This window comes from Oreochromis aureus, linkage group 1 (assembly GCF_013358895.1).
Source record: "Oreochromis aureus strain Israel breed Guangdong linkage group 1, ZZ_aureus, whole genome shotgun sequence".
Classification (NCBI taxonomy): domain Eukaryota; kingdom Metazoa; phylum Chordata; class Actinopteri; order Cichliformes; family Cichlidae; genus Oreochromis; species Oreochromis aureus.
The window spans coordinates 29,816,203-29,838,472 of NC_052942.1; the positions used below are offsets into that span (position 1 = coordinate 29,816,203).

The window sequence follows — 22,270 nt, forward strand, 5'->3', positions numbered from 1 at the left end:
ACCCAAATCAGTTTCTCTGTGTTCCACTCCACAGATATCTTGTCTTCCTGCAGGTTAAGAGGGATCTCTACCACGGCCGCCTCCTGTGCAAGACATCAGATGCAGCTCTGCTGGCTGCCTATATATTACAAGGTATCACAAATAACCTTTTTGTGAGATGAGTATGTTTAATCATACTGTAAACATATATTTCACTGTGTGGGTGTGTGCAAACGTGTGAGCAAAGTGTGTTTAAAAGCTGAAAACTCATAGGGTTCATACTGTTGTTTACAAAGGGAATCGGAGTTTGTTGTTTTTATGCTGAACTGAAAATGCTTTTTTTTAAAATAACAGTATGAAAAGCAACTTAGATCAACTCAATGTAAAAAAAAAATCATCAGATTCATTTAAAATGTTTACATGCTTTGAAAACCAAATCTGAGAGTTCTGACAAAAAGACTTCCTGGTTCCTCTGGGTGTTAGACTCATCAACATGCAGAGGGGTGAGGTGCATTAAGAAGCAGTTTCCCTGTCACACACACTACCAAACATCTCTGCTGCCAGGATTCTGTCTCTCAGACATTTCCTGAAGCTAAATGTCCTCTGTGTCTCTTTATGTTCCTACAGTAAATAATGCAAGCCACAGTGTGCCTTAGAACACAGCCATTAACAAAATTGCACATTTCACACTAAAATAATGTAGACAAACAGAATAACAGGCCAGAAAAGAAATGTAATTTTTTTTGGGTGAACTGTGTCTTTTAATTATTTAGCAATAATCACTTGAGAGGGAGAATAACAGTTTGAATAAGAAACAGCAGCCTTGAGTGGCTGCAATACAAATGTGATTTCAACCACACCAGTCTTTAGAAATATCGTATTTTTATACACCAGATAAAGACAGTTCATCTGTGGGGGCTTAAAAACATTACATATATATAATATACACTTAATGCAATATATACAGTTTATTTGTGAGTTGGAAAACATCTCAGCAGTTACGACAATTACGACTGTGATACTATCACATGGGCAAAAAACTTCCCCAACCTTTTGCAGCTGGCACTGTAGTTAAATTAGCTGTCATTAGCCTGGTTACAGTTAGCAAATGGCTACCAGTTAGCAACATTTATCATAGCACCTATTTTTATGGTGGATCTACTTTTCTTAACCTAACCAAACCAAACACAAAAACAGCTCAGATGAAACTGAGAAACTTTGCAGATTTACATGCTTTTTAAATATTTTTTCAGTCACAGTGTCTTTTATGCTCTTTTTATTAAGTCTGTCTTCTTTTTTTGGTGGGGGTGGGATGGCTCTGTGAAGGCTGTGAGGCCAGGAATGAGAGCTATTCCACCAGGATTTTCCACCACTGAGTCACACTTTTCACCATCTGAGGTGACATGTAATCGCCAATAGGGACACCATTTCTCTGAAAGGACCTATAATTGGCCAGAGTCCCCCTTTACAGTATAGAAGAGTCATATTCTCCAAGACTTGAAAAAAGTAACCAAGAGGAAGAGCAAAAGCGTATTCTCATCTCAAATCACTCGTTTTACAGTGTGCTTAAATTTTCTTATTGACTTTTTGCCCAATTATGCTAAAGAATTACTACCCATGTTAATCTGAAGTAAATTACCATAGCTGTCTCGTGCTCCACATCAATCATATAGACACAGATTTCAACACACTAATAAATTACACTAAGCTGATATTTACATATTACATTATGTTGATCTTTGCTTGAATGTCAAAGTTTTGATTATTCAGAATAAAGATTCATGTATTCGTGAGCAGATGTTTTAACCTTGAAAAATTATAATCTAAGTTTAATCTTTTTACTATTATTAGTTTAAAGTGACATCTTTCAGTATCATGCACCCCAGCACAAACTCTTTTCTGTCAAGGCCAACCACATAAATGAGAAAGTCAAACATTGTCACTGGTAGCTGAGCACAACATAAACTGAAATAATTCTGAGTAAAAGGAAAGACCTTTTAATGTCAAAATTGGCAAAGTGAAAATATTTTCAAAACTGTTTTCTATGTGACATTTTTATTTTTATTTTTACTCCCTCAGATGACACAAATTAGTTCCTCTTGGCATGTTGCTACACTCGTGCTCAAAGATGTGCTGGGAAACAGGACAGAGATAATATTCCCTTAATACTGAGAACACACTGTCTCTCTGTGCATGATTATTCAACTTATACAATTTATCTTTAAACTGAGCCCTTAAGAACAACCCACTTGCCCATAACTGTATGATGAACATTCAATTTCAATTTCAATTTCAATTTATTTATATAGCACTTTTCACAGGATAAAAACCACAAAGTGCTTCACAGTAATATAAGACAGAAATACATAAAATACATTAAAATACATTAATAATCAAACATACAGCACAAATCTAATTAAAAGCCAATCTAAATAAATGAGTCTTAAGCTGCTTTTTAAAAGAATAAATACAATCAAGACAACGTAAAGATGGAGGGAGAGCATTCCACAACCTGGGGGCCACAGCTCTAAAAGATCTATCACCTCTAGTCTTAAAACGAGTTCGTGGGACGACCAACAGCCTTTGATTAGAAGATCTCAGGCTGCGAGAGGGAGTGTGGGGTTCTAAAAGATCGGAAATGTAGGCAGGGGCATCACAATTCAAAGCTTTAAAAGTCAGTACCAAGATCCACATAATTTAGTTCAGTTGTGTGTTTGAAAGTTCAAACAAGAAAACCAGCTGTGTGTGAAATGTTGTGAGTATTCAAAATACTTTTTCTGACTGTATATTTAGCTACGATTGGTCATTTCTTGATCCCATAATTGGTTGAAGGGTCTTACGTCACAAAAAAGTGACTCATGGGCAGGCTGGTAGCACATACACCATGTAATTTATTACCTCAGCAGTCCCAGTTCCAACTCTGGCCTTTTGCTGTATGTCATCGTTTCACACTTAGCTTTACCTATCAATTAAAGGCAAGGCAAAAAGCCAAACATAAAATCGTTTAAAAAAGTCATCCTTTTCTTTTATTTCTTTCTTTTTAATTTTCCAGCTGAAATTGGTGACTATGACCCTGGGAAACATCCAGAGGGCTACAGCTCCAAGTTTCAGTTCTTCCCGAAGCACTCAGAGAAGTTGGAGCGGCGGATTGCTGAGATCCACAAAACTGAGCTGATGTAAGGTGGCATCTGTCCAGATCCCTGCATACCTATGTAGTCTCCTTCGGTTTTATCAGAGGCAGGGTGCAGGCATCACAAGAGCATAGCTGACTTGGAACACCTATGCAGTCAACTATTCTATATAATATATAGCTTCTTATTTAACTTACATGAGTGCCGATGCTTTTAGATCAACATATGACAACATTGGAATTCTCATTTAGGCTATTAAGACAAGATAGGCAAGCAAAATTTCTTATAATTATATTGTAAAAAGTTCTGAACTTTTAATTATGTAGCAGGTATTGTGAATTAAAAGCAATGATGTAGAGGTACCTATGTTTTTTCTGTCATATGGTACAAAACCTTTAAAGAATGTTTAAAAAAACATGAATATAATGTTTTTTTACTGGGCTGGTAGTTTGTTTTAAGATTTTGGAAAAATTGTAGTTCTTCTGTGGATTTAGACTGACTGGATAATTTAAGATCAGCTCAGTGATGTTGAGACTAGGAGTACATTGTACAATGTTCTGTACAATGTTGGAAGATGAACCCTGCAGATAGTATTCTTAGGCAAAAGAGGATTTAATCAAATAAACAGCTCCACAGTAACTTATACTTGCTGTATATACAATGTACAAAACCCAGGAGGACACTGGCGCTGGGTATAGATTCAATCCTATACTGCCCTCTGTTGCTCATTTCCTTCCCATAATTAAGTACATTCCCTGGAGTTAAGTGTCAAAGGTTGTCCCTAAAACATTTTGCATAAGAATAACAGTGTAATTTGCTAAGATACAAGAAGCTTGAGTGTGGCAAAGGGGTAATGACGTTAATTCAGTTTATTTCAGACTGCCTGAGCGAAAACAAAGAGCTACAGTACGTTCTCCAGCCAAGCTAATGTGACTCATACACTAGTTTCGTCAACGATTATTAATAGAAGAAAATGTAGACAGCAGATTGATTTATAATCCTTTCATTCCTGTGGTCAGTACAACAGCTGTTAGAACATTATAGTCACTGCTTTAAAGTTTGACCTGCAGGGCTAAAAACTGAATTAAGCTTTTGTTTGATTCTTTACACACAGTGAACAGATTTAATTATGTATCCTTGATCTGCACAGTTTACACCCTGGTAGCTGTAGACATTTAAAAGAGTAAGTGGATGGTTAGAGACTTTTTCTTTAGGAAAATTAAAGCATCCAAACCTCTCTGGTGCTACACATTATCCAGTTTACTTAGTTGGCTTTAAATTTCTTTTTGCAAAATCTTATTGGCAAAGATTGATGTTTTACAACTTTTAGTTATACAGGCAATATGGCATTTTTGGATTAATCAGCATGCTATTTGCTTTTCTTTAATTACAAGGGTATAAATTTATTAAAGTTATTTGTATAATTGTTTTAGGTTAGTTATTTGAAATGAACATAGTCTTCACATAAGTCTGTTTTCATGAGTTAAGAGTTGTGTCAGAACCCAGTATGTTGACTTTATTTATTTAATTTTTTTTCTCAGAGGTCAGACTCCTGAAACATCAGAGCTCAACTTTCTTCAGAAGGCTCAGATGTTGGAGACATATGGGGTCGACCCACATCCATGCAAGGTTATCATTAAGATTTACAGTAAAGTGAACCCTAACATGAATGACTGAATGTCATTGTGATTTAAAATGTTAACGCAAATCCATGTTTTTACAAAAAACACGGATGTGCCTGTTAGGATGTGTCTGGGAACCCGGCTTTTTTGGCTTTCACCCCTTTTGGATTCACTGTGCTGCAAGGAAACAGGAGGGTTCACCTCCTCAAATGGTGAGTAGAGATGAAGTGTTGAAACTTCACTTGATAATCATATTATTGATAATCATATTCAAATAAAAGGTCTGTACTAGCAAGATTGTGTCTTTATTTTAAATAAAATCTCCCCATCAGTTGCAGAAAAAGCTCAAATATGAATTAAGCGCCAATAGACTTTAACATTTAAGCTTATCTTAAACTTCTATGCCCACGAATATATCAGCTACAATCTACTTCAAAATGACCTCAGTGCTTTTAAAAAAGAAAAGGACAAATAAAATCCTAAACTTTATACAATTTCATGCATTGTTGGAAAAAAACACACAAAGTACAGTACAATTTTTAAAATATTGTTAAATGTGATGCAAGAGAGTCCAAAGGAAAATAAAAGCAACCAGTGATCCATACAAGAAGATAATAGTAACCTTTGTAAGGTCAAGAGAAAGCCACGAGGTTTTCACAGCATCTGACTTGTTTTGTTGTTTCCAAATCAGCGTTTGAGCTCTTGCAGATTATTCTTGTAATTTTCTGTTCGTAATCAATGTGTTCAGACTTTTCAGCACAGAAACGAATCACTGTTAGCCCTTTTAATTCACCTACAGCTCTTAATATTTTACAGCCTTCATTGGTTTATGTCTCTCCTTTCTTTTGCTCACTTTCTCCCCTATTCTTTCTGGTCTGATTTCTTTGTTACTCTGTTTGGTCCATCTTCTTTATTTTAACCTCAGGGAGGAGGTGACCAAACTTAAGTTTGAAGCAAAGACGTTCCATATATATGCAAATCAGAAGGAGGTATGTGTATTCATTATTAAAACTCTGCCTATTCTAGCCTGTGGAGCTCAGGAAGTTAAATGAGTGCGGCCGTGTTTTATGCATGGAGACTCTGCCACTGGGGAGCCACTGTACTCTATTCTTAATGCCGAAATAAACGAGGAAGGATTTGACAAAAATGTGTTCTACCCATAGGTTTTAGCAGACAAAAAAGTAAAATAAAGACACTGGGTGAGAGGTGGTTGATGTTTAGATTAGAGGGATTATTTCTTTTGGGTTTTCTTTGGCTGATTGGTTACAGTGCCCTGTAAATATATCTGTATAGACACCTTCTCATATTCTAAAACTCAACGTAGGCTTTGGTTTGAATGAGAATGTAAAGCCTTTAGATAAAAAAGAATGCTGCTTTCATCACAAATATGAGTTAATATAGTGGACTGGTTACAGGATAAGAAGATCATACTGACTTACTTTGCACCTACACCAGAGGCCTGCAAGCATCTTTGGAAGTGTGGAGTGGAGAATCAGGCCTTCTACAAGTGAGTAAAATTACATACAAAAACTGAATAGATATCTTTTCATTTAAGCTAATGACTGTATTTATGGTTTTTCACTCACAGGCTGGAGAAGTCAAGCCAAGTCCGCACTGTGTCCAGTAGTAACCTCTTCTTCAAGGGTAGTCGCTTTAGATACAGGTATCAACAGAACAATGTTTATTACAGAGCATGATATGGGAATACTAAGTACGTTTGGGAGTTTTCAGTGCTTGCCTTAGTGGCCACGTTTCTCTGTTTTTTAGCGGAAAGGTTGCAAAAGAAGTAATGGAACAAAGTGCTAAAATTAAGAGAGACCCCCCAGAGATCCACAGGTAACAATCATAACAATCAAGCGTTGATTAAATTATGTAACAAATTGCTTAAGCTCTGCATGCACTGTTGCATGTGTTTGGTTGTGGCTTTATGCATACATGTGTTTTCTCACAGGGCTGGTATGGTGCCTAGTAGGAGCTGTCCATCCATCACTCATGGCCCTCGTCTAACGAGTGTTCCAAGGACCCGACGAAGAGCTGTGCACATTTCCATTATGGAAGGTAAACCGCAAACACAAAAGCAAAGTGTAGCTGAAGCCCTCACTGTGTTGGTGGAAGTCATGGGAGTCAGTTCTCAAACTGCCAAACAATATACGTATTTGCAAGTGTGCAAAAAGATGGCTGTTTAAACAGTAATTTTACCTAGCATATGCCCATACTGTAGCATTGTTTGGTCGGTGATGTTAGTCCATTAGTGGATGGTTACTATTAACATGCTGACATCATAATATATCATGCATAATGAAAATTTTGTGGATATAAATTATTTGCTATTGTTACTGTATGAAATACAAGTGCTTTTATTGGGCTTTATAAGTGCACAAATACTACAAATGGGTCATTTTAGTCTGTTGGTTGCTAGGCAACATGATGGTGTCATAATATCTATAGGTAAGTGATGGCTGTGCTCCAGATGGTAGAGCAGGTTTTCTACAAACTGGAAGGTCCACTGTTGTTGTCCCCGGCTCCTCCAGCCTGCATGTCGAAGCATCCTTGAGCGAGATACTGAACCCTGATGAATCCATTGGAGTGTGAGAGTGCTTGTGAAAGTTAGATAAAACACTAAGGCATAGATAAAGGCACTGTATGAATGTTGATGTGACTGGGTAAACAAGACTTCTAGTAGAAGGTGATGTGATTGCTCACACTGAAGAGAAAGGCGCTATAAAAGTATTCTTCTTCTGGCTGCTCACTTTAGAGGGCATCTGCCTCTATTTCACCCTATCCTCAGCTCGTTGTCTGTCACACCAGCCCTCTGCATGTCCTCCCTGACTATATCCATGAATCTTTTCGGTGGTGTTCCTCTTCTCCTGCCAGACAGCTCCATTTTCAACAACCTTTGTCCAATATATCCACTAGATCTCCTCTCTTAAACAAAGTACCTGCACATCCAAACCATCTCAGCCTTGCCTTTCTAACTTTGAATCGAAGCCGCTTGATCTGAGCTGTCCCTCTGGTATACTAATTTCTAATCTTGTCCGTTCTATTTGTTCGCTACAAAGAAACTTCAGTTCTGCCACATCCTTTCGTCCCTTCGTTCCTTCGTCAATCTTGTAAGCCTTCCCATTCACTTTTGCTGCTATCCTTCGCACAAATCCCCCCCTGACAATCATCGCCACCCACTCCACCATACCTGCATTCTCTTCTTCACTTGTCTTGTGCACTGTCTGTTGCTTTAGATGGTTAATCCGAGGTGCAATATAAATCTATCCCATAAGAACCATCAGAGTTCTAAGAGGAACCTGTGTGTCATATTTGGTTGCTCAAATCCTGATAATACAGGAGGTATTAAATATGTTGCTATAGCTCAGATAGTTTTAGTTCATTTCTTTTCCTTTAGTTTACTATTATAAACACTTTATCCACTGTGCCTTTTTTTTCTTGTTTAAACATATGAACTCTTCCCAGTTAGGCCAGGTCTTACTGTAGCTACCGAAACTTCAGCAAAATTGCTGATTTTCATTAAATCTTGGGCCCTGGTGTTGAGGCATTACACTTACCTCAAAATATGGATTTTTATTATCTTTTAAAAAATCATTTTATTGGTTAATTTAGAGATATCACAGTTTGTCTTATAGTGTGCCCTGAGGGATCAGTCCTCCAGGGCATACAAAAAATCACTGTCTTAATCCTGTGATTTGATCTGGGTCGCACAGCAATGGCACAGCATTTTTTTGAGGTTCTTTATAACACTAACACTAACACAGAGCGCAATTTAAGTGCTTTTCCATGTTAACAGCCTACCTACTTGCAAATGTCAGTCACTTTCTCTGTATTTTTGTGAGATCTCACTCTTTCTCTAATGGGTGTGCTTTACTGAAAAGTGCACACACTGGAGTGCCCATCAGCAACTGGCCTCAGGTATTATTTTGACATGAGAAAGTCATCCTGTCAGTTTATAAAGGGCACTTACCATCCTGCCTTTCCTCCAACAGGCTATTAACCTTTTGCCAATGCTGCCACTGAGAGTAAGTTTACTCTTTGCCGATCGGCCTGAGTCACACTAATAAACTTACAACATAGCCTGTCTCCAAAAAAGAAAAGCAAATAGAAAAAAATGCATTTTATCAAACCAGCCTTAGTTCTTGTCCTGGACTCTGACATTGCACCCCAGTGTATCAACAGGGAAGCAAACCCCCTGTGTTTTGTCGTGTTGCTATATTTGTACTGGTATTTCAACTGGCAATGATATCTCAGCCTGAAAAAAGCTCCTGCTGTCAGGGACCATGCTGTGTGTGTCACAGCCGACAGCAGGAGGGGAGGTCGAGGTGAACTGTGGCACAAGTGGACCACATTCCTGGGCCTTGTCTTTCACTCTGACTGTCTTTCTATTTATCTACCGCTGTCAGCCCGCCTAACAGCATGTGGGAGCTTGCTGCATAGAAGGGAGTAGTGCTGCTTAGCTAGACCAGTCGCAGTTGGAGACAAAGACAGACAGCAGAAAGGCAGAGTACAAAGAGGCAGTTTTAAGATTTAGAAAACGAAAGGATAGCAGTTGAAAACGTGTAGAAGCTCAATTCGAAACAGTGCTTTTGCTGTTGTGTAATCATGGTGAAGTGTTTGATCCGGATCAAGACCAAGGTGAATGTTCATCTGCGTATGATCAACCATTGTTATCGGGATGTGAAGGTGCGTGTGCTGTCTTTGGGACCCAGGCTTTTGGGCAAGGCTCTGGGAGTCCTTCCCCTTTTCCCCGCTCTACCTGGGGGATCTTCAAACTCAGGCTCTGGACCTGGGTTGAGACAGGAGTCCAGGCCTCCTTCCAGGCTAGTCGTCCCACTCCAATCACATGGCTGTAGCCCAGCAGGCAGTCGTGCAGGTAAAAATCAAGGCTGGTTTTGTTGGATTGTGATATTTTGTGATAGGTTTCCTGATTTTTAAAAGTGATTTTTTTGTGGTTATATTTCAAAAAAATTACAGCATTAAGTGATTGTGTTAGATATTGCTAAAATCTAATGTGATAGATATAAATTTGATATAAAAATGTAAAAGTTTGCACTGCAATGAACCTCCAAAAAGCAGCTGTGAGAATATGAGAGCTGAGTAAGTTCCTAGAGGATGTCGGTTTTATGTTGCATGCTTACTTTGGGGTTACAGTTACCATTTGTATTTCCTTAGACATAGATTAAATTTCCTTAGACATAGATTACATGATGGGAAGGCTAATTTTCTTCTGCATAAGTTGTGAAAAGCTAACCATTAAAAGGAAATCCAGCTTCCCTTATGACTATATTAGCATAAGAGATGTCAGCACAGTGTTAAAGAAAGCACAAATGTACCAGAATATTCTGGCAGCTCAGCAAGCCAAGCTCCAGAGGCTTGTGGAAACTTTGCTTCAGAACTAATTAATAAGGAACAAATGAACGTAATTTCCCTTTAGACCTCCTCTTTTATGTGCTATAAGGGACAGGTTCTTTATATCCACTTTTATAACTATAACTTTCAGACATAATAAGCATGTCTTTTCCAGGCATCTACTAGTTATGTGGATATTCATGAGCAACTATTAATTGCTGCATACCTATAAAAACTGCCTATCCAATGCAATGTGGACTCATGAAGGTAAAGCTGTTATTTCCAATATTACCAGATCAGCCCGCAAAAACAATATGATGCATAGTCTGTAAGTCAGTCCTCCATTCTAGCTATTTTAATACCACCTGCTTTCAGAAGAGAAAACACAATACAAAATGATGACTTAACAGTCAAGTACGTTTGCAATCTATTGTCTATTTATGGGGTAGTGGTTCAATCATGAAAGATCCATAGTTCAAAACCAGAGGGAGACACAAATCCTACTGTACTCTAAGTGCTGTTTTCCAGCCTGGATAAATAGGAGGATTGCATCTGGAACGGTGTCTGGCACAAAATCTGCGCCAAATCGAACATGTGGATCCATCTACATCCACGGATTTGGGACAGACATCCTCTCTATGTTTAAGATTAGGGTTAAAGCTTTCCTTTTATAATATTGTTTAATTTAGTTAGGGCTGGATCAGGTGACCCTTAATCCTTCTTTAGTTATGCTGCAATGGGCCTATTAGAAGAGTATTTCTTCTCCCTTAGTTCTTCACTCTTCTCCAGTCATCTGTTTTCATTCTCTTTGTGCTTTCACACAATCTCTGCATTTAATCATTAGTTATTATTATTCTTTGGTTCTCTTCCACAGTGTCACTTTTGTCCTGTCTCCCTCCCTTCATGCCCCAACCAGTCACAGCAGATGGCTGCCCCTCCGAGAGCCTGTTCTGCCAGTGGTTTCTTTCTGTTAAATGCGAGTTTTTCCTTCCCACTGTCACCAACTGTTTGCTCATGTATTATTGAGAGTCTTTAGTGCCTTTTAGATGAAACTTAGTTATTGTCCTGGATCCAACATCTAAGAAAAAAAAACTTTTTGAGTGGTGCAAGGAGCACCAAACTTCCTTCAAGTTATTGAATCTTATGAACTCCTGTCTTTCCCTGCTGTTTGTGCCAGGTTTGGAGTCCCTTCGAGACAGTGCTCACTCCACACCGGTACGCTCAGTTTCGCATGGCGACTCCTTCATGCCTTCAAGGAGCCAGACGGTGGATGGCAGTGAGGCAAGCACGTCAGCAGTCATCTCAGATGAGAACTACAGCCCCTCTGACAGCGTGCTGCCTACACCCGTGGCGGAACATGGAATGGAGATGCCTTTGGCTCGTCACCTCAATGGTGCCCCCTGCAGCATTGACGAGGAGGAGTCAGAGGCAGGGACATCGAAAGAGGGGCAGGCCACAGAATTTGGGCACAGCAGGAGAGAACAACGTATGGTCAAGAGCAGGCCTGCAACATCTAGCGAGGTAGAGGAGCTCAACAAGTTTATCCTGAGCGTGTTGCGTCTCTTCCTGGTTACCATTGGACTTCTGTTCGCCCTGCTGCTGCTTCTCATCATGCTGACAGAGTCGGACCTGGACATTGCCTTCTTGAGAGACATCCGCAAGACACCTGAATTCCAGCAGTTCCACTTTGAATACTTCTGCCCTCTGCGGCGCTGGTTCGCCTGTAAGTTACGATGGATGGGAGGTTTCCTTGTTAGTGAGGCAAAGTGAAAACAGACCAAATGACTCAACGAAGGCCTCCGCTCATTGAAAATTGGATACAGATAACAGACAGGTCAGAAGAGAAGGCAAGAGGAGAGAAATGGATGGCTCTGTTCCTGATTTCAACTAAGCTTCTCCCAGGAATAATCCTGTCACAAGCCACGTACTGTCCCCTGAAGAGCCTTGTTTATTACGTTTGACCATCACTATGAGGAAAGGAAATGTTACTTTAGAAATTCAGGTCATCAAGGTATTTTATTTTTTCACAAAATCACAGGAGCTGGGTTTAATTTGAACACTGTATCAAGTATGCCTGAGTTCACTTCTTCAACCACAGATAATAGTTGCCTTTATTTTTTTATTAATTTATATGTTGTATCATCGCTGTAATACAAAATGATCTGAGGTGTTGGGGTGCAACTGAGAGTTTGAGACATTTGAGAGATTTAAAAATGGAGGGCAGACTATATCATCAGTTTTTATATCAAATCAACAATATTCATGATGATTAAATGTTATTATGGCTGCTGTTTTCAGATGTTGGGCTTAAAGAAAGTGTGAAATTGACGAATAAGCATTACTGAATGTAGATGAGTCCTGAGTCAAACGTGTTTGCAAATATTATAGTTTTATACGATTCTTAGGCAGATGCAAATAGACATTAAACATTTCTCCAGATGTACTTTACGATCCCAGATCTGGAACATTCAATTTCAAATCACTGCTAAATGACTAGTTGTAGTAGCTTTGTGACACGGGTGTGAGATGGTGCTGCCCTGACAGAAGACTTTATTAGTGGCCTAACATCTGCTGACAGTTTTTGTCCAGACACTAGGGAACTGTTAGTTTCATCATCCAATGACTAGAAATTAAGCCTTTTTAAGGATAAAATAAGTAATGGAGTTCATAGGTTTACTGTTTAATAAATAGCAGCCAAATAACACTAATAACTACAATGAACTTCTGTGCGTGAGGAACAGTTGTCACTTTGCTGTAGTTACTTTTACAGTAGTTATAAGGGTGATGGGACTATGTGAGCTAGCGCTATAATGGTAGTCAAGTGTCTGGTCAGTTCTTTGACTACCGCAATCTGTAGGAGTAGTTCATCTTGATGTGCAATACTGTTAATGTAAAAAAGCAGATCCTTTCTATCAAGGGAAATTTGACTTTGTTTTACCTTTGTAAAGTGCAAATATTAGTGCAATTTTCCAACAGTAAATAGTTAAGAGTTTGTTTTTAGTTGAAGACCCATGTTGAGTGACTGTCATTCACCTTTGTTTAGCTCTGCTGTGTTAAAAAAAAAGTTATGCATTTATGTGTAATGGCTGAATATATTTAAATCATTTTTGTACCATCTTGTTAACGCACTGACAGTTCCTCACAGTGACTTTTAATGTACTTGAAGCTGTTTTTCGTTTGTTTTTGTTACAGTGGATCTATGGTTTTCAGCCCTGCACTCACAAATGAGCCTAAGATAAGTCATGTTTACGTCGTTCTGCAACCTTCATCAACACCAACCAAAGAAACCTCTGTTGTCCCATACTTCTGTCAGTTTGTGTCAACAGATGGCAAAATAGCCTGCTGTCCTTCTCCGGCCTTATTTCTTGTATTTCACAGGTTAGCCTACAGTGTGTCTTTACAGCCCAGAGCAACAGAATCAATTCAAACTATGAGGTCAGTTTTCACTCTAAAAGTATTTGTCCTCTCAACAAGCCTACAAATGCTTAGGATGCTGTGTGTATACAAGGAGCAATCAAAAGATTTTGTGGCTCTGCCCATAAAAAAGCAAAAAATCATACCTGATATTAGCTTGGCTTAGGTCACATGTTGCACACATCTGAACATCTTTCAGTGCTGTTGACATTTTTAATTTAATAAAATATCTCTGTGGAGCTGCAAAGCATTCAGACCTTAAAATGAACATGACACAGCCTGTTAGCTACGGATTATCAACATTAGTAACTGGTACAACGTGCAGTGGGGATTTATATGAATATAAATATATTATATGAATATATGGAACCTTGCATTTTTTAACATTATTACCATGTTTTTACTGTATTTAAAAAGTTTAGAAATTTGGTAACAAGAAATAAAAAATAAAAAAAAAACTACTTCCATATAAAAAGCCTAGAGTCCTACCTCTGTTTGGGCAAATTATTCAAACTGAAAAAAGTCTATTTTGATAATTGGCAATGAGAGAAAACAAATCCTAAAAGCAGCCATTGCTCATTTTCATTTCAAACTATTTTTTGTCACAGCCACATGCAGCTCCGCAGCTGCAAGCTGGAGACGTAGAAGATCAAACGCACAATCACAAATGTGCAATTGATAAATTAATGCTTTAAAGCAGGGATGTCAAATTTATCTTACATTGTGGGTCACATTAAAGCCCATGCTTATTTTAAGCGGACCAGTGAAACTCCCCTTTCTGTCAGTGTAAAGAAGTTTACCTGAACCCTTAATCCCTGAGTTATCTCAATGTCAGAAGAAAGTGAAATTTCAAAAATGTGTTTCAGTTTTTCTGCATGATAAAGAAATGCTGCTGTAAGAAATGAAAGAAATCTGTTAATGTGACTCTTTGGACTTAAATTGTAAGAAATAAATGCATGAAATTACATCTCTCATCTGCCCAAACTTAATGTAATTATCAAACGAAGTGACTTAATTTCTATCAGGTATGGTTTATACACTTTTTTTTTTGGCAGAGTTGCAGAATTTTTGGATCGCACCTGGTATCGTACAACATGCTGGACAGACATATGTCATACCAAAAAAAAAGAAAGAAAAAAGCATGAATTATGTATGCAAAAAAAGAAGGCTAATACAGGCAAATGACTACTTAGAGGATTTTATGTTTTGCAGGTTCCTGTAGGTGATTAAGAAAGTTGCTGTGTTCAAATCTTATTCAAAGTTAACACAAGAATGATTGCTTTGAGAGTTGCTGTAGTGTTCAACGTGGAGCTTTAAATGCTGGTTTTATTTTTGTACCCAGAGCGAAAGAAAAACAGAAGTATTAGCACCAGTGTTTTCCCCTTTTAGTACAAATTTCAGAGAACATCATAAGCATCTAATGAAATATTTATATTTTAATTTAAAAAAACAACAAACAAAAAAACAAAAATAGATTTTGAGGTTGTTTTCAGACTTGATGTATTACTTACCTTATTTCATTTAAATGGTGTTCTATTGTTTTTGATTGATGCGAGGCAATTGTGTATTGAAATATACGGCCAGTAAAGGAGAATATTTAGCTTTTTACTCACCTTTATTTCGAAAAATCTACAACTCAAGCAATCTGAGCAATAAATATGTCAGATGTATTAACCGTAAACTACAAAATGTTTGCCTCAGTCACACAAACTGTTTTAAATCCCCACACAAGGTGAAACAGTCTGTAGATGTATGCGTGTACCAGCAGTGGTGGAGAACGCTCTGCGATACAGACACTTCTCCAAAATATCCCAAAAATCTTTTCATGTCAATCCTGTTTGGTTGTCTGATATTAACTAATTTTTGACTGAGTTTATAAATGAATCACATACAGGTTTACTTGGCAGAAACAACTTAACACCTGACGGCACGGTCAAGATTTCCGATGGAAGAAAACAGGTATATTTTTAGATAATTTAAACAGCATTAGTAGCATTTTTAACTACCTGAACCTTTACTTGTGCAATGTAGTTCACTGGCACGGTGACCAAGGGGTAACAGTTCCACTGATAAGCAACTCTTGTTTTCAGTTTAATGAATGATGTAAACAAGGCCTCAGACATGGCCTTACTGTAAGCTTCCCTCCTGTACCATGGCCCTGCACATGGAAATGTCTCTGTAAGCATGTGTCCTGCATTTATTACCTCCAAACAAGAATGCTTATTTCCAACCACCGAAGGAGGACTTGTGTAATCTATTTATGAATAAATATCATCTATTCTTGACAACTGGCAGCTAAGTCTGGCTACAAGTTCAATTCTGAAGTCATAGAAGCAGCAAATAAAGGCATTTAGTGTGAAATTCAGTGAACAGTGCAACCCAGATCAGCACCATGTGGAGTTTTTCATTGCATCCCTGCTTGAAAACAGTACAGTGTGGTCAATGCGCTCTCACTCACTCACTTCTCTTATTTTACCAGCTTCAGGTGATAATGATGCTGTCACTACTGGTGAGATTCACAGCATTCACACGTACAATATTTTGTAATAAAATGTCTATTTATTCTGTTAACTTTACAAATGGGGGAGAAAAAAAATGAAATTAACACATCTTAACAGGCATTTCAAAAAGCACTTTCACTGACAGACAGAGAGGAAACCCAGTGTAGAAATAACATTTACATAACATAATAAACCTTGAATTTTTCAAATTGGACTCTCAATTTGGATTTTCTTTAACATAAATAAAACTCCAAATATCAAAATGATCCAGTCTACAACTGACCTACTGTAACTTGTGGCAATATATGACATTAAGTTTCTCTATCACTAGTTGTGTCAAAACTGGCTGTGATCATGGAAACGTACCAAAATAAACATGACGAATCTGACAGAGTAAAAGGTTTCAGAGGAGAAAATGGATAGTCTATTTGAAGACACTAAATACGCCAAGAGAACAGTCAGGAGGCACTAATAGAACGCAGGTCTACATGTGCCAGAGAGCAGCCACACAAGCTTAAAACTGAGCTTGTATGACTACTCTCTGAATACTACCCATAGAAAAGAACCATCAAGGTCTTGCAGCGGCAGCACCATGCTGTCTGCATGCTTCTTTGCAAGTCTGACAGTTTTAAGAAACACTGGGTAGAATAAGTGAAAGAAGAAAAAAGGCAGCCATATGAGGAAAATTGATTGCCATCTGACATCCACCAAGGCCACAATTGCAAACACAGGAATGGTTTCAAAACAGGCTTATCCTGGAGTTTAGGCTTCATGTCATTTGAAAAGTTGAGCTCATTCAGTCTTCATGAAACTGAAGCATCGACTTACAGTAGGTTGGAGAAAAGAGAATACATTTGTTTCTTACACTTTACTGAATAAGATTAATGCAAAGATTTAGTCAGACAATCATGTGCAGACATTCAGTGTGCAGCATAATGTCTGAATGGGACAGAAAATTAACGGTAAAACTGAGAAGAGCCAAGCTGCTTTAAACTGACAACAGCAACTTAAAACAACATATTAAACAGTGCAACACAGAACACGCATGTTGAGTCAAAGTGGACACAACAGTACAAGACCACATCCAGTTCCATTCCAAATTTCAGTTTGGCATGAAAGTTTCAACTAGAACAAATCTAAATATTATAAGGTGTAAAATGAGAGAAAGCACAAGATAATCCCCTTTTTTAATCTAATGTAGCTATAAATGTGTATTTTGTGAGCAGTGAGGAAGAAAATTCTGCTACTTTGCTAATGATCCTGCATTACCTCACTCCATACACCGTTTATACAGCAACATGTTTAAGAATATGACTCACAATTTGACATGACTCATTTCACTGCTTCAGGTGTGTTACTTTGCTTTAGTATAAGAATAGTAATGTATTTAAAGCTCTAGTGAGATACAGAATGAAGATGCTATATTGGAAGACTTGTGTAGTTTCCTACAGCTAAAAAAGTTTATAGGCTGAAAATCCGGATTGTTACCAAACTGTGTTCCTGCTGCTACTTTGCTGAACCCAACCAGGACCTGTTGATCACACGTTTTTGGTCTTCGATTTAGTCAGAAAAGACGTGAAGGCGTCCCGACGCATTTCCACCCAGCAAGGCATTCCTTGTAGGATGGAAAGCGGTCACAGAGAGGACTGTGCTGAGATTCTCGCTGTCCATGAAGGAATGTTGGAGTTGACCGCTTTCATGGAACACCTGCACCCTCCTAGGCTTCATCATGCTCCCCACCACGAAGCAGTCTTCCTGTTTGGGGTCCCACACAGCTGATAGTTTGGTCAGCCAGCGACCTGTTTGCATGTCATGTCTGCCGATTTCGATTGAGAAGGCATGTTGAAAGTACACAGTTATTAACACAGAGATGACTTAAAAGAACAGGAAAAGTTTAAGTTCAATTTAGTGGATGTACCTGATGGTTGTCAGCAAGGGAGATTTAGTAGTCATTGTAGATGTGTCATATATCCTGTTAAAATAAATTAAGAAATAATAAGGACATTGTGTTGGAACTGAAAAAATTAAGCATATACAGCATGTCAGTGATCCATCAGCTTCACCTTATATTGTTATCCATACAGGAAGTAAGAACCCTATTTCCAGTACAAGGGGAGAAATAAGCACTGGATATGCTTAAGGAGTGACCATGCAGCTGGGACACTGCCTGGCTTTTGGTCTTCTTCAGGTTTCGGCTGTCATAAATACTAACTACCCTGCAAAAAAAACAAAAAAAGAAAAAACAAAGCATACACTTAAAATTTAAAGACAGATTCATAAAAAAATAGAGATGTGTAAACAAAAATACAAAAATAAAAAAAGCCCATACTTGCTTTCAGCCACCACAAAGTACTGCTTCTGTAAAGGGTGGACGTTAACACAACGCAATGTCTTGGGGTCCAGTGTGTGGAGGGATTCATGGGAGTTTCTGCAGATGAAATAACATACTTATGACAATGTTTGAGTGCAACATTAAAGTTGTTTAAAAGAAAAGAAAATGTACTACTTTCATTACTTTAAGACAATGTCATTATCTCACCCTGGGGTGCGCCTGTCAACAATGGCAACCTCTCCATACCAGTTCCCGACCACTAGTGTCGAACAGTCATGTGACATGAAATCAAACGTTTTCAGGCCATCTTCAATATCATACACCTAGAAAATGAACAACCTTATTTATTCGTGGATTACAACGTAACCAGATTGAACTCAACTAATGAAGGTATCCTACATCATCAAAAACAGCCTTCTCTACGTCCATGCAGCGGAGGGATCCATCGTAGCTGAGGCTCAGCAGTTGTGTGGGATGAGACCTGGAGAATGCCATGCAGCCCACTGGACGGGTGTGGGGCTGAAAGAGCAGCACACCATCATCTCCCCAGTCACCTCCCTAGAAGAACGTACACATGCAGTAAATCAGTGGTTGGAATTCATTTGATTAAATAAAGCTTTTCAGAGCAAAAAAAACACAAAAAGCAAAAAACAAACCTGAATTCAAACATGAAGCAGACCAATTAGCCTGAGGAGAACACTTATGAATTTTGCAGCCTGACATGAAGCTTTACTGTTGAGACACTTTCTGCCATCTAGTGGTCAAGAACTAATGCATAGTTAAGGCAAAGAAAACTCACCAACTTCCAGAGTCCCACTTTCCCCCACTTGTCGCCCGCAGCCAGCAACAGGCTGCTGGTGCAGGGGTGGAAGGTTGCAGAGAAGATGCGATCCTTCACCACTTTGGCCACTTTGTCCTCATTTATCTTCATATTCTTCACAGAAGAACGGTACCTGTGTTCAGACATCAGTGCACTTGTTTCTTCATCTGTTTCTCAGGTTCTTCCAAAACATCTGACCCTCAGTACATCAAAAGAGTCACTTTTTGTAAACTGTGCGGTAATCTTACATCCAAATAAAAATATTAAATCTTACCCTTTCAGGTCAAGCTGTATCTTTTTATCTTCTTTTGCATCCTGTGAAAAGAAAAGCAATTTCATGACTTCCTAATTGAATAAGAACAGTTACTACACTGGATATGCATAAGAAATTTGTTAGGAATTTTGTTCTTATGCTTGTGGCTAATATGGGCAGTATAAAGTATTCACTTTTAAGTAGGAAAGAAGGCGGGGGGGTTGTTTAGTCCAAAATTGGAGATCTGGCAACATGTTAAACTGAGTGAGCATTGTAAATAAATATTGTACAGAAAAAAGTGAAAATATCATAGAAAACCGACTCTTACCTCAGAGCAGAGCTCAAGAAGTTGTGGAGGCAGCTTGCTTCCTTCTTCCACATTCACTGGATCCATGGGCAAAGGGCCAGAGGGCTTCTTTGCTGGTGAAGACTTGAAAGCAAGTAAACAACTATAATGAGTAACATACCCAGAGAGGAAGAACGAGAAAAAAAAACTAAAGAGACTTAAGGTGCAGCAGTGGATCTGCGTGAACTGAGACATTACAGATTTCTGTACCTGTTCATAAATAAGTGTCCCTCTCGGTTCAGGAGGAAGTTCCAGGATCTCGGCTTCTTTTTTTTGGAGTCGCAGTGATTTGCGAGGTGGCAAGACTTCTTTTACAGCAGCATGTGCCCTGCAATCAAAGAAATGTAACATTACAGGAGGCCCAAAAAGATATGTTTCCTATTTTAACATGACACAGGGTCAGGGTAAATTCAAATTGTTTTTCCTGACATTCACAAACATAAAAGTTACTTTTTCAGGGCTCGCAAAATCGCTAGCCCGACGTCCCGGGGCTAGCGATATCTCCAGTCGGGCGACCAAAATCTATCTCAGCCCCGCCCGTTGGGCTATATGATAGCCTGACAGGCTATTATATCACTAGCCCCGGGACGTCAGGCTAGCGATTTTGCGAGCCCTGCTTTTTTCTCGTACTTAATGACGTTGAGTTGACAAGTCTAGTCTTATTTCCTGAGCTTCACAAAGTTCAGTCTCAAAAACAAATACAAAGTATATTATAGGAGCACTGTGATGTTCCACAGAGAAAACATGGGAGGGGAAAAACCATGTTGTTCTCATAATTTCTGCACCACTGTGGTTTTCCACAGTATCCCGATGCCTGATTATTCCGACTGTACCTTGTGAGGCCTCTCTGCGATGGCTTTGGTCGAGTCAGCTGCTTGAACTCCTCTGTGGCCTTTAAACAAAAGAAAACAATAATTGATACTCTGATAATCCAGACAAATGACAGAATCACAGATATGGTCCTTTTCATAAGGATTTATTCCTCACTCATAGTCTACCTGGGTTAATTACACCAGTAAATATGGCTTGTAGCTGGTCTACATGTCAACTGTTGCTGGTCGAATTTAGACTTTATGTTGATGGTGCTGATAGTGATAGGTTTAGGTCCATAAAAGATTTGCAATGCAGATGATAAAGAGCAGATTTAGTCAATAACATACCTGGAATAAGTTGATAGAAGACAGAAAAGCTTGGTTCTGTCTGATGTTTTCCAGGCGCTCCAGTTCATAGGCAGAAAGTCTCCCATACTCTTCCTGTTACACAAAGATACAGCACTGACACACTGCAAGAAAATTGCCGATTTCAAGTCATTAGAAGTTCCTTAAACTACCATGAGCTGGATGACTGAGAACCTGCACAGACACCTATAAAAACATGTTTCTGTCAGTCACAAAGTCGAATTCAAACTGTGTAAAGTTTCTGTACTCACAGGTGCATGCTCCACGTCATTGTTTTCAGCATCCTCCTCATCCTTTGGTTTCTTATTCTGACTGCCATTTTCAGCGACAGCTTTTGTTTTCTATCAAGAAATTACGACAGATTTAACAAATCGTCCAGTTTTAAAATGACTGTTCGGTCCCATCACTGTGAACGAGCTCTCACCCTTTTTTTCTTGGGAGTTTCTTCCTCGGGAGAGTACTGGAGGCGTTTAGGTGCAAGACCGTTTCTAGATGATCGTCGCACTGTCGCCTCGAGATTCTCAGGGGTCATTTCCTGCAAGGTGTCCCTCGTTAACAATTTACTCAGAGACATTAAGGCACTCATTCAACTTTCTCACCGAAGATTTAGCGAACTCACAACACACCTCCACTTAAAACTGTGCTTCTTGATGCTAATGCTATGAGGCAGCTGCCTAAAACAGGGAGGATAAGTTTAAAAACAGGAAACCACATCAAAACAAGACTACTGTACCTTCACAAGCACAAGAGCTTCGCGCTTTGTTCGGAGAGTCGCCATTTTAGTTCATTTACAATGACAGATACGAGTATTTGTTTGAGAGAAGCGAGACGTGAACACCTCTCAAGTGACAACTATTACGGTCACGATAATTACATGGGGGGCGCAATTGGCGCCACATGCTGCATATGTTTTGTAACTGGTCCTCCCCTTCTGTTGTGAAACAGAATACTGGCACCTGATTGGTTTATATTTTTACGTCACGAGAAGAAAGGTTTAGGTCCCTCCCGCCAACAGCCAAGCTGGCCACAGCTTCTGCTGGGATGATGTCGCCATCTTATGGCAGGATAGGGGAATAGCAGTGACAGGAAAGTCATGGTTATTTATTCACAAATGCTATTGGTTAACGTTTAACAAACAAACTGCCAACGTTTGTCAGTGGATAAAACAGAAAATCTTTATATATGAGAGAAACACACATTACATTAACTTTTTTTATTTGCAAAGAAATAGATTAAACAGATAATCAAAAACCTAAAATATGATTAATTCATGTCCTGATTTTGGGCCACATAAAGTTCTCAACAAATGTTCTATAATCAACAATGGTGCATAAAAATAAAT

The 22,270-nt window shown here is 38.8% G+C and overlaps 2 protein-coding genes across 3 annotated transcripts in view; one reads left to right on the forward strand and one right to left on the reverse strand.

The window, feature by feature from the left end:
• LOC116314717 (FERM domain-containing protein 5-like) overlaps positions 1-15,785 on the forward strand; it is a 32,831-nt gene extending 17,046 nt beyond the window's left edge. The window contains exons 5-14 of the mRNA XM_039612206.1: positions 35-132; positions 3,032-3,155; positions 4,652-4,739; positions 4,856-4,944; positions 5,658-5,721; positions 6,148-6,239; positions 6,321-6,395; positions 6,500-6,568; positions 6,684-6,790; positions 11,262-15,785. Of these exons, the coding sequence (XP_039468140.1) occupies positions 35-132; positions 3,032-3,155; positions 4,652-4,739; positions 4,856-4,944; positions 5,658-5,721; positions 6,148-6,239; positions 6,321-6,395; positions 6,500-6,568; positions 6,684-6,790; positions 11,262-11,854 (1,399 nt within the window). The 3' untranslated portion in view covers positions 11,855-15,785. The remainder of the gene's footprint in view (positions 1-34; positions 133-3,031; positions 3,156-4,651; positions 4,740-4,855; positions 4,945-5,657; positions 5,722-6,147; positions 6,240-6,320; positions 6,396-6,499; positions 6,569-6,683; positions 6,791-11,261) is intronic.
• A 252-nt stretch (positions 15,786-16,037) lies between these two features.
• wdr76 (WD repeat domain 76) lies at positions 16,038-21,861 on the reverse strand. 2 transcript variants are annotated; one of them, XM_031732796.2, is made up of 15 exons: positions 21,662-21,861; positions 21,353-21,463; positions 21,180-21,269; positions 20,911-21,003; positions 20,584-20,642; positions 19,961-20,078; positions 19,733-19,834; positions 19,426-19,466; positions 19,131-19,284; positions 18,731-18,889; positions 18,539-18,654; positions 18,329-18,427; positions 18,063-18,215; positions 17,918-17,971; positions 16,038-17,815 (listed from the first exon to the last, which is right to left on the reverse strand). In XM_031732796.2, exons 1-15 carry the CDS (start codon positions 21,704-21,706, stop codon positions 17,560-17,562), a joined length of 1,650 nt encoding a protein of 549 aa, XP_031588656.1. In that variant the 5' UTR covers positions 21,707-21,861; the 3' UTR covers positions 16,038-17,559. The 2 variants fall into 2 exon arrangements, with proteins under 2 accessions (XP_031588656.1, XP_031588657.1); XM_031732797.2 differs by having other exon boundaries at positions 21,555-21,670.
• Between the last annotated feature and the right edge of the window lie 409 nt (positions 21,862-22,270).